The sequence below is a fragment of the Prenolepis imparis genome, unplaced genomic scaffold (genome assembly GCF_030444845.1).
Source record: "Prenolepis imparis isolate NDT839.2.m4 unplaced genomic scaffold, iyPreImpa1.0 SCAF_5, whole genome shotgun sequence".
Classification (NCBI taxonomy): domain Eukaryota; kingdom Metazoa; phylum Arthropoda; class Insecta; order Hymenoptera; family Formicidae; genus Prenolepis; species Prenolepis imparis.
In genome coordinates, this window is record NW_028141163.1 from 2348047 (window position 1) to 2360375 (window position 12329).

At 36.5% G+C, this 12329-nt stretch overlaps 2 protein-coding genes across 6 annotated transcripts; one reads left to right on the plus strand and one right to left on the minus strand.

The window, feature by feature from the left end:
• Positions 1–531: 531 nt before the first annotated feature.
• On the minus strand, positions 532–10434 carry Gaba-b-r1 (gamma-aminobutyric acid type B receptor subunit 1). 4 transcript variants are annotated; one of them, XM_083039276.1, is made up of 13 exons: positions 9804–10434; positions 9523–9629; positions 7669–7767; positions 7410–7544; positions 7072–7242; positions 6054–6552; positions 5823–5950; positions 5458–5750; positions 5073–5316; positions 4545–4788; positions 4080–4474; positions 3832–3988; positions 532–3768 (listed from the first exon to the last, which is right to left on the minus strand). In XM_083039276.1, the coding sequence occupies exons 1-13, from the start codon at positions 9871–9873 to the stop codon at positions 3755–3757; spliced, it is 2556 nt and encodes an 851-aa protein (XP_082895402.1). In that variant the 5' UTR covers positions 9874–10434; the 3' UTR covers positions 532–3754. The 4 variants fall into 4 exon arrangements, with proteins under 4 accessions (XP_082895402.1, XP_082895398.1, XP_082895401.1 ...); XM_083039273.1 differs by having other exon boundaries at positions 540–1566; positions 9804–10433; XM_083039272.1 differs by having other exon boundaries at positions 533–3988.
• A 309-nt stretch (positions 10435–10743) lies between these two features.
• Positions 10744–12189, plus strand: LOC145936761 (mediator of RNA polymerase II transcription subunit 22). Of its 2 annotated transcripts, XM_083039278.1 has the most exons (3): positions 10744–10878; positions 11041–11162; positions 11650–12189. In XM_083039278.1, exons 1-3 carry the CDS (start codon positions 10856–10858, stop codon positions 11967–11969), a joined length of 465 nt encoding a protein of 154 aa, XP_082895404.1. In that variant the 5' UTR covers positions 10744–10855; the 3' UTR covers positions 11970–12189. The 2 variants fall into 2 exon arrangements, with proteins under 2 accessions (XP_082895404.1, XP_082895403.1); XM_083039277.1 differs by lacking the exon at positions 10744–10878 and having other exon boundaries at positions 10908–11162.
• Positions 12190–12329: the final 140 nt, after the last annotated feature.

Genomic DNA, 12329 nt, shown 5'->3' on the forward strand with positions numbered 1-12329 from the left:
GAACGTGAGAATTTTCGCCCCCTCCGTTCCGATTGGTCGGTCGAACTCCGCGACGCGTAGGTTTTACGAACGCATTTGACGCGCATGCGCGGGAGATTTCAGAGAGACCTGCGCAGAAGATCTGCGCGACGCTGCAAATTTCCCGAAATAGCGCGCATCGCATCGTTTAAAAAATAAATGTAATGTATAAACCACGTATTTATTTATATTTAGCTCTTTTTTATGATAATCCCTTACTTTTGATTTTCGGTATTTGTACCATGTATTTTAATATATGCATCCGCAATATGTACACACTATATATATATATATATATATATATATATATATATATATATATATATATATGTATAATAATAAATTATATATGCATTTCTCTTAAACACTTCTGTTGGTATTCGCGCGCGCTGATAATTATATGTTTAATCGAACGAATATAAATATATATATATGCATCGCAAAATGTATGTCAATGTAAATTCTGAGATATATATAATTCTCTCGCTCCTTGTTAAGAGTTCCTTTATTAAAATCTCAATTCTAAAAACAATGTAGAGGTGATAACGTTCGCGTTACACACGATTCGTGTCGCATTTTTTTTAATAAACAATTTCACAGAGGGTTCAATAATAGATAAAACCTTCGATATTTTTATAACGGATTTTTATAATTCAAAAACTTAAAAATAAATATCTCTCCATAATATCTAACGTACATATATGTGATACTTTCGTTCAACAGTTCGATAGGACTATCGTATATGTAATAATTATACGTAATAATGCTAGACTTATTGAAAGCGCCGTTTTGCGCGGCAGTTGATCAAATGAGTAACAGTAAAAAATACTGCACATAGGATGTAGGGAGAAGAGGAGAGGAACGAGGGAGGGAAAGAGGAGGGCGCGTGGGGTGGAATGCAGAGTAATAACGAGAAATTAATGTACATTCCATTGACAAACTTCGTCTACGACACACGGGATTTATACGGGATGATGTACGATGACTGAATTTTTTTTTACGACGCATACTCTGTTTTCCTTCTTCTCGATTTTTCTCCTTGTCCTCTAAGGCGCAGTCGAATCGCGTATTTATACACCGTATCGAAACATATAAAACAATTCCACACGCGCTATAAACTAACTTACACTTTAGGTACGTGACAATCTTTTTTTTTCTTCATTCATCGACGCGCGAAATCACATTTCGCGCGTTCTTCGCTTTTCTTTGGCGTTATTTTTTTCTTCCTTTCTTTCTTTCTATCTGAGAGATTTATTTTTCATATATAATATATAATTATAATTATAATATAGTTATAATATAATTATATTATAATTATAATTATATTATAATTATAATTATATTATATAATATATAATTATAATATATATATATATATATATATATATATATATATATATAATATATAATTCACATATTGACCGTGCACGTAGATTTAATACTAGTTTTAGAAGAGAGTTTTGTCGCAAGCGTAGCGCTCGTTTGCTTGTGTATTGCTTTGGCATCATAGTCGGTGCAGTTCGTACATTTCGGCGACGTGCTGCGTGCCTGAAAAACAGAAAGTCAAATACCATAAATCTCTCTTTTCCTCCCTCTCGAACAAACTCTTTCGCTTTTCATAGACACAATTTGTCGATCCGTCCGTGAATGATTTGGAAGTCGAGAATATTTGTACGCATCTTTTTCAGCCTAAGTAAGGGGATGAAATAATAATCTCACACGCGATAAACGATTTTCCATCAAATAATTTTAACAAACACGCATCCAGCGAGAGACAGACTTACGAAATTTATAAACTGAACAATAACGTGTGTATAAGACTTTACCTCATCAAGACTCCCAAATTATAAACGAACGACATAAGATTCGTCAGCATTTAAATCTCGTTAGCATAAATATAATTTCGCGTTTACGGTATAGAATTATTAATCCGATTGGAACCGAATTATAAACTTTTTTTGATAGTCATTTTCAAATTTGGGAGTGCGCTTCATGAGGTTCACAATTTGATACGGTATTTGATTTACTGTATACAATTAACACGACACTTTTCTAACGAGATTTAACTGCAATATAACGTATAATAATCGTAAAGATTATTTTAGGCCTAACGTAATAAATATTAAAATATTTTATACATATATATGTGCTCTGCAACAAATAATAAGCATATATTATAAACATCATCCTGAGAGCCAGTCAAGTTCAATTTGTAATTATAGTCGCAGTATTTATACCGGATTAATGATCAACTTGTCTTTATATTCCAATTAACGCATGTCTATCGTAATTATATATATATATATTGTGCGTTCTAAAATATTTTTATATTCTTTCTTATTATCTCGTTTCAAATTGAAAATATATAAATACTTTTACAAGAGAATAATATTAGTTACACGAGAAAACGTATCCGATATAAGAAGAACGTATTAATTATTATTTTCTTCCTCTCTGCTTTTCATTTATAGAAACAATATGACGATTTCGCATTCAGATACGAAGAATTTATCATTCAAACAAACACGTTTCGCATTTATATCTCTTGTATAATTCTTATTATATTATTAAATTTAAAAAAAGTATCTAGATATATTCTAACTAAAAATTATAATAAAAAGCTTCGTTCATTATGTTTTTTCCCCCGAACATATATTTTCTTTCTCGATAAAAGTTAAAAGTTAAGATATAAAATACTCAAAAGCTCTGTCCCTGAAAAACGTTATTTCATATGGGATAACTTGGTCCATAGGGTAAGATTGTATGACGCTAAGAATCTGGTTGAATACTTTCTCACAGTGCTGAAAAAATGCACCTGATAAACTCTCATAAACATTCAATATTGGATATATATATATATATATATATATATATATATATATATATCTATAAAACAGTTAAATTTTTAAACGGGAAAAATGTACTATATATAAATATAATAAATAATTATAGAAAAAAGAACACATTCATTGTGTGTGTGTCTGTGTGTCATCAAAAAGATAGGGCCAGCTTTTACATAGGCCTGATTTTAATCGATTGTGTGTATTTCTCGTATTTAAATATATACGCGCGAAATTACTAATTTGTTTTTTAGATGAAAGAGTCACTAGTTCTCGTTATTAACGACACTTGCGTATTCAACATTTAAAGAAGTACGCTAAAACTACGAAAATAATTACATTCTTACAAAAGCGACGTACTATACGAGATTATATTATCTATCGTATTATCTACCGAAAAAATTCTCTAAACAATTAGAACTAACATTTATGACATTAACATTTCTCTCATTATAATTTCGTTATTGTATTAATATAGATTACTTTTTGTCGTTCACTTTTGTGTAACAATAAAGTATCAACAAAGACAATACAATTTATTGTGCGCTGATTGCGTAAAAAAAGATACGTGCTCTCCTGTCGTTTCATCGTTTTTTTTTTAATTTCATTGTGCAAACAGAGTCGATATTTCATCGTTGTAATACACTGTTCATTTGCAACGAGACATTGTCCCGTGAGTGCATTATGAAGAAACGGAAAAGTACATACCCATCAATACTTACGACAAATAATAAATTGGAAATACGTTCGATCATAAGCTTTTAAAAGCGAAGCATATAACGATAATCATCGAGAGATCGAGTGAAAAGAACTTTAGGTCCCAAATGTATATCGCGCGGTCGCGCGAAAAGATGTCCGGCAACGATGGCACGATTTTACTCGTATTTGCGGAGAGATTATAAGTACGTCTCTGAAAACTCAACATCAGAAGCGGAAGCGCGAGATGATTTTGTACAAATGGAAATACCCCCACCGATAGCACTGTCCGACGTCCCCTCGCCGGTCGGATAATCGGCAACGATGAAGGATTGCTTGGGTTGACCTTGTCTGCAACGACTCGTCATTCCGGTTCCCTTCAAGGCATCGCGTTCGGCCAGCTTCTGCTTGATGACTTGAATCTTTTCCTCCTTCTGAATTATACAGACAAGATAGGCATCTCATATATATATTATACGCGTAATAATTAATCGAATATATTGTAGGATTGTAGGGGATCCTTACCGCGGCGATAAGCTTCTGAAGCTCATCGTTTTCGTTGAGTAGTTTCTGATACTTCTCTTCCTCCTCCTTGGACACCGCGCCGTCCGGGTTGTATCTCGACTCGGACTTGTCTCTGGGATGCCTAATCACCTCGATTACTTTCGGCACAAAGATGAGCGCCATGCTGAGGAAGCAACAAAATAGAGTGGCCAACGCCGAGAAGGCGTAACTCGCGTCCTGTTGGCTAGAGATAACCATTACCACGGGTACCGTTATTAGACACAGAACTACGATATTATATATCGACATGCCCACGTATCTGGAATCGTTGATCAGTTTGATTTTAAGGCTTCTCGTCTCGTAAGATAGAAAGAGCCCGAAAGCTAGGACAATGCCCTTGTAACCGTAGATCAAACCTGGAAGAATATTTGGATATTTACATCCGACACGCGTTTCTTCTCGGCGAATCAGGATGTATTTACTCACCGAGCCACAAGCTATTGTGCTCGCTCTCGCAATGTTCCAATTCGGGCTTGATCATTGCGTCCTCGTCTCCGTAAGGAGGCAGCTCCAGCGAGAAGGTCTCGATTCTTCTACGCAACGGATCAACCATCTGCCAAGTGAGAAGGAGGATGATATCCACCGACAGCAATCCGCTCAGCATAACGTACAGCTTCCACGGCTCAATCTTCTTCTGTATAGACGAAACTTTTTGTTTAGCCGTCAATGACTAAAAGGAATCGAGAATAGGTTAAAGATGCGGGACATACAGATGCGGGAACAGCAAACCATGCAGGATGGTTCCATCTTCGTGAAAAAAAACTAAAAATTAGTCTCATTACTAATGAGGAAAACTAAGAGGAAAAGCGGTACGATTGTAAGAGTTCTATGAAAAAGGAATATTAAAAAGCGCGTAAAATTTTTTTAAAAATATATTGCAATAGTAAAGATCCTTTCGTACCACTTTGCCGATTGAGAGACTCGACTACTATTCGCGATTAGCTTACAACTTACTTTTCCCTGATCGGCTTTGGCCTTTGTAGAGAGTCGGTGGACTCTCCAAACTTTACTAAACATAGCGCCGAACGCAAGAGTGAAGCCGATCGACATCAACCACGCTCTAGCTTGGCAGAACATCAAAAACTGCCACGGTGTCACGAACCTACCGTCGATCCCTATGCACAACACGGCCAAGAAGCAGCCTATTATTCCCATTAGCATTATCGTGTTGGCGGTGGGATGAGACGAATATATAACTCTGGAAAGTAGACATTGCATCTATCGATTGTAGACGGTGTGGCTCGATCCGCAGTACGTCGAATAACGTATTAACGAATGCGGAGCACGATGAAGTATACATATATATATATATATATAGTAGAGTAGGAGTATAGTATACCTCCGGTGTCTATTATAGACGTTAAATACGATCAATCCGAGGGCTATCACGATACCAAGCGCCGACAAGGTCGCCATACTTATAAATAAGGGCAGTGACACCGTTCTCAAAACGGTTCTTATTATCGTTCTGTCTTGCGGCACCTTCCCGCCGATCCATCGCTCCACATTTCGCCATGTCAAATTGTCGCTTTGCGTATCGTAATATCCTAACTTAACGTACTTTCCGTCGATCACTTGCTCGATCTGCGTCAGAGCGATCCTGTCGCCCTGCGAGCTGAACGCCACGTATCCCTGTACAAAAAAGAAGCGCTGTTTTCGAACGAAAGGAGCAATTTTCAAGCTGTAACGAAATAGTCTACGTACGGAAACCCCGAGAAACTGAGTCGAGTTTACCGCCGCGTATATCTCATCGGCGATCTCTTTGTTGTCGTATGTAAAGTTCTTCAAGCTCTTTCCCATCTTGTTTAGTCTCTCCATGGTTCTATTAAACGCTGACGGTAGAGACGGACGAGAAGAAAGGAGAAGAAACGATAAACCGATTATTGCAATCACCGTAAATTTGCTAAAATTCACGAGCATATCCAAGAAACTCACCTAACGCGACGGACCAGACCGCGTCGTAGGCGAGAGGCGCCTCCTGATATCCTTCAGGATATCGATTGTTGTCTATATCGTAACCGTCGTCCTTCAGCAGTTTGTTCAATCTCTTTCGGAAGTCCTCGGCCGTCATGCCGCTGATTGTCGTGTCATTGTTTTGATTCCACATGAGCGCCTCGGTGGTCAGGTGTCCTTCAGCCGCCTGCCGCATCTGCTCCTTCGTGCAGCTAATACCCTCTTTCTCCAGGTTGATCTCGAACCAGTCGTCCTCGTACCAGCCGATGAAGAACCACACATAGGTCTTGCCGTACAGTTTCTGATGATAGAGCTCGCAAAGTACCCGTCTTGCGGCGGTCACGTAGAACAGCCCGACGATTATCCGCGCGTCCTGACGCCGTAGATTCTTCACCGCGTCCGTTGGATCCGACAAGAAGCTCTGACGAGTGACTATCTCTATCCCAGCTTCTTTACACCGAGATTCTAGATCTTCGACCGTCTGCGATAAAGCAAATTCATATTCATTTTTATCTTTTATAAATAGCAACTCTTTTTATAAAACATCAATCTCCATTCCCAATCAATTTTTGGTACAAAAATAGACAAAGTGTGTATTATATATATATGCTAGATCATATAAAAAAATTCAATATATCATATAAAAAATTCATTATAAAGAATAATAAATTTATAAAATAAAAATTTGTTATAAAGCTTTAAATTTTTAATTTAAGTTTAAATTTTATTTTTGAAAAACATATGGAGTATATTTTTTTAGAAATACACGTATCTGAACAGATAAGGGTTTAATCGAGGAGTGTCTCACTCACCAAAATTTGTAATTAAAATTAAAAATTAAAATTATAAATAAAAAAAAATATCTTCGACTTGTAAATCAATGCAAAGTAATGTGAAATAATGCGTAATTTTAAAAAATGTACATTGTGACACTGAGACACTCCTCGTTTAATGACATATAAAGTGATATTCATTAACGTGTTATTATATTAATTTTTACCGATATGAACACTTCTTCGGCTTGCTGTAATATCGCTACCCGTGACCAGCCAAACTTTTGCAGCAATTTGATTCTCGTGGGATTGTGTACCGTGGCGGAAGGATGAGTCCTGAAGAGGGTCGGGAATCGATTTCGGTCGGACAACGCTGGCGACGAGGCACCGTAACAGAGCTAACAATAAAAAAAATACGTGTTTTTTCAGCTGTGTTTTTAATTTCCATTTGTTATACGCGTGCCGAATAGAATTTTGCAACTGGAAAAATTCGAGATATCCTCGGGAGAAAAAAAATAAAATAAAATAAAATAAAGTAAAATATCTTCTGAACGAAGACACTCACCACTACTAAATTCCACATCTTGGCTGCCTCGGCGACCGTAGTACAGACCGTGCTGCAACCGGCTAACAGCATTAATTTATAGGGTGGAAAGTACAGTAAGTTGTACATCACGGATGCGCCGAGACCGGGTTCGCACTGGAAGCGAAATGCAATAAATTACAGCGGTAATTTCATCGCGCCAGCCGGCGCAAAAGGAGGAGAGAAAAGGGGGATATAATCCACTATTATAATGTCATTAAACGCATCTTGGTGAATTTACCTCGCTATCGTTGGAATGAAGATGCAGTCTATATCCGCGTAACAAGTTCTTTTCGCGATTAACGTCCTCTAAGGCCAAACGCGCAGCTGGCATGCAAGCCTGTTGAATAAATGATAATGCAATTCAGTTTGATTAACTCCCTAATTTGATAAACAAATTTACATGCAGGCTCAAAAGCGGTGCCGTTCAATAAATATATATTATTTGCGGGCTAGAAGTTCCTATAGGAGCGCTATTTCTTCATTTCAAAAGACACAATCAAAGAATAAATATTTATAACAATTATCGAAAGAAATTAGATTTTATTACACAATAACGCAAACGGTCCAAAAGATATCTGTAAAATTAAAAATACATATCTTTTAGACATATTCTGTTCTGTTTGAATAAATGACAACCTCATAGTTTATTAAATTTCTTCGTGCATGCTTGTAGAAATTTTATACCATCATAAAATGATATCAGAAATAAATAAACCTTTCCGATAAACTTTTTTGGGCAGCTAAAATGAATCATTATTATTATATTATGTCGCGTATAATTTTCTTATCGCATATATAGATCAATTTATTGTGATTTTTTTATTCTATATTATTTATTATACACAATACACTGTATAAATAATATGAAAATATAAATTATTATAAATTTATATTTCAATTTATATATTTCATTTAAATATTTTATTTTTAATGTTTAGATATAAAGCCAAGTCTTTTAAATACATTTCTTTATATTTAATAAAAGTGTTGCCAATAATTTTATAAAATTTTATAGAATTATTCTGTTTTCTCTGTTCTCATGTTACTGTGATTATCTATTATAATAATAAAATACTTCAGAAAAAAATATACACGTGTATCATTAAATTTATTAAGGATTTTGCTTTTTTTTCTCTGCAAAATTCTGATATTTCAAAAAATACTTTATATTAGACTTCGCGATAAAATGCAAAGAGAAAAATATCAATAAAATCAATCAATTCAATTTCTATCAATAAACTTGTTTGTGTTCTAAAATCTGATCCCCAAAGTGAGAAGTTTCGAAGCGTCTCGCAAAGTTTTCCTGGGAATTTATTCGTTCTATCAATGTCACAGGATATCGAACACTTTGAGAGAAGTGAAAGATAGAAGATAAGCAAAATGAAGAAAGTCAACAAGTCACATTCTTCCTTGTAAATAATATTTTATTTAAGAAAAATGGAAGTTTGAACAACGGAAAACACACACACACGATATGTAAAATTCTTAACAAATCTAAAAATACTACTGCGAAATGATGGCAATAAATAAAGTAGTTTCCGCGAGTGTAAAAGTTCGGAACGAAAAGAATTATTAATCCGATCGCCAATTATTCATGATATCGCGTCACATCGCATACACATTTATTTATCTAGCGTTAAATATTTTGTTTCTATTTCAACAGAGTGTATTATTCAACTTGAGCCCTACTTTCATAATAAGAGAGGCACCTCGGAGAATTATTGTAACATACGTATATATATCTTTGCACTTTCTTGACCTAAAAAACTTTAGATGCAAAGTGTTGCCAAAATTTTATAGAATTTTATAAAATTTTTAAAATTTTCTTTGTTCTCATTACTGTGTGATTCTCAAATAATAATACTTTAGAAAAAAATATGCACGCGTATCACTAAATTTACTAAGGATTTCGATTTTTATTCTCTGCAAAATTCTCTGATATTTCAAAAAATTATATTAAATTATATTAAAATAAAAATACGAAATATTTCCGGACAATCAAGCAATTCGAGCAACAATATTACGTCACTCGTCCCTCGCATTATTCGCGTTTTCGCGGGCTTTCGGGATGAAAGAAGAATGAAATTCTTACCTGGCCTCCCTGCCAGCCGCCCTCGCCGGCGATGGGGAAGATACCGCCGATGTGCAGGACGTTGTCCTCCTCTTCTTCGGGCGGTAGCGACGCCTCGGTCCAGAGCGCTGCCATTAAAATCACAATTAAGCCCAACAACATCGCGCATTGCCGAAGAGAGCCGCTCGCCATTCCGCCAGCAGCGTCTTGCTCTCGCTAAAATCTTACGTTCCTCTCTCTCTCGCTCGCTCGCTCGCGCTCTCTCTCTCTCTCGCTCTCTTTCTTTCTCTCCTACGACATACCGGGTGTAGTGGGACACGTAGTGGCAAAATCGGTGGTAGGTAATGCCGTCGAGAAAGCGCTCACTGCCATCGTCCTCGTCCGATTGACCTCGTCGTCCGATTAATCGAACTCTTATCTCTCTCTTTCTCTCTCTCTCTTTTGGGATCGCGACCCCGGGTTACGTACGAATCTAATCTCGCCTCGCAAACGTCACGAAGTCTTCCTCGTCCTTACTCCACTTCTCGAGAATCGAGATTCCGCGATGTCAATCTTTATCTCTCTCAGAATCGCGGATTGAAGAATCTTCCACGTTGCCCGGTCGCTCTTCCGCGATGCTCTCTCTTTCTCTCTCTCCACCTGCGAGTCTTCTTCGTCGTATCTCCAAGGTCGTAATCGACGAGGATTAGAAACTATCACCCCCTCGTGTTACGTTCTCGCGTGCCCGGAGAAGATATATATTTGCGAGAGAAGTGTCGACCGCGACTCGATCCCTCCGTCCGTTTCGGCCGCGGAGACGGATGACAGATGACAGCTGACAGCTGACAGCTCGCGCGTGTCTCGCCGCGAAAATACGGAATACGCTCTGCCTTCCCGCGCGGCTCTCGCGTGGTCGGGATTTTCGCGTGCAAGCGGACAATTCAGCGACGAGCGCGCTTCGCGGGCGTATTCATATTGATTCCCAACCCTGGAAGGCCTCGCGAGTGGGGCTGGTTAGGGAATGTGGGTGGGGGATGACGACTCCGCGAAAACGGCGCTCGCCTTCGCGTTTCGCGTGAAAATCAATATGACGCGGTCAATTCGAGAACGACAAAACATAACAAATTTTTTTATTAATTCTTTTTGAAAGATTCTTTTTTTCCAAATTTTCGTGAAAAATGAGATATAGGGAGCGTTCCAACAAGGACACAATGTGACACAGAGTATCATTCTATCTTTGTTGTTCACTGGTATTGAAAGAAAATAGAATAAATAACCCTGTGTCCTTGTTGGAAAGCTCCCATATTTGGACAATCAAGGTTTCTTTACCTTTATAGAGGGAGAGAAAGAGAAAGAGAGAAGAGAGCTGCGATCGATGAACGGAGGCTCTGATGAAGGGTAAGAATATGAGACTTCGAAGTATTGTGAACTAGTATTGTGACTTACGTCAGATTTGCGCAAGCGATAGAAGTTCATCAGCTGATTCTTTCAAAATGGCCGACGCGTCTGTGCGTGAAATGTTGTGACGTGATGTATGAATAGTATTCTATGTTATTTTAGTTGTCTTGTTCGAAAAGAAATGGCCACGCAACGTGCGCTTCCGCAAAGTAAAGAAGCTTTATTGAAATCGTACACGACAAGATTGAAGGACGATGTGAAGTCGATGCTAGAAAATTTCGAAGGTACCTTAACCTATATTCTAACCTATATTTGTCATGTTTCTAATCTGAATTTTTATTTAAATCATATATTCTTCGATTTTAATGTAAAGCACCTTTTTCAATATGCGGGCTTATTTTACAGGTCAAAATTATCTTACAAAAAATGTTTACACACATGTTTATCTTCTCTTTCTGTTTGAATGTTTTCGCTTTCAATAATTATCGTACTTTCACAATTTCGATTATAATCTTCAGTTAAAAGTTGAGAAAATTTAGGAAATTCTTACTTAAATTCAAAGTTTGAATTTTTGTATTTATTTTTAATCATTCCCAACCAGTGATTGTAACAAACAAGTTAAAGATTTTGAAATATTGAGAATGATCTGAGATAAAATTGTTCAATCAATATTAAATGATGAGAAATACATGTAAATACATATAATGAATAAAATACGAGTAATTATTCTTATTCGTCTTAATAATTTTAATCCGTTTTTGTTATTTTCAGAGATAATTAAGCTCGCGAAAGGAGAAAATGAATCACAATTATCTCGGATGACACAATGCGAACAAGATACATACGAAATGCAAGTCAGAGCGGCCAATATAGTGCGCGCTGGCGAATCATTAATGAAGCTGGTCTCCGATATAAAGCAGTATTTAATCTTGAATGATTTCCCCTCTGTAAATGACGCTATAATACAAAATGGCAAGTTATTTAGGACTAAACAAGTGGAGTGTGATCAAAAGTTGGCATCGCTGAGGGATGACATGGCTGCGGATTTGTATGATTTAGAAGAGGAATATTACACTTCGATATACAAATAACATTAGTTTAGAATCTTACAATATGAGACTGTGTTATAACTTGAATCATGATTTGTTAAGATGTGATTTATCAACTTATACAGATGGAATTATTAATGTCTAACTCTTATCAATTTATGAAGTATATACATCGATGTATGCATAAATGCGCAATGCATGTTGCATTAATGACGCCATGTGTATATTACATATTTAAATAAATAAGATTAATTTTCTATAACATGTTCTTGTATCCTCTTAATTTTGCAGAGAGTTGTAGACAAAGTTCCGAATGAGGAGTAAGGAGTAATTGTCTTTTTTTATTACTTTGATATTTAGTAACACACAGACAGTACATCACACGATACTTTTACATGGTAT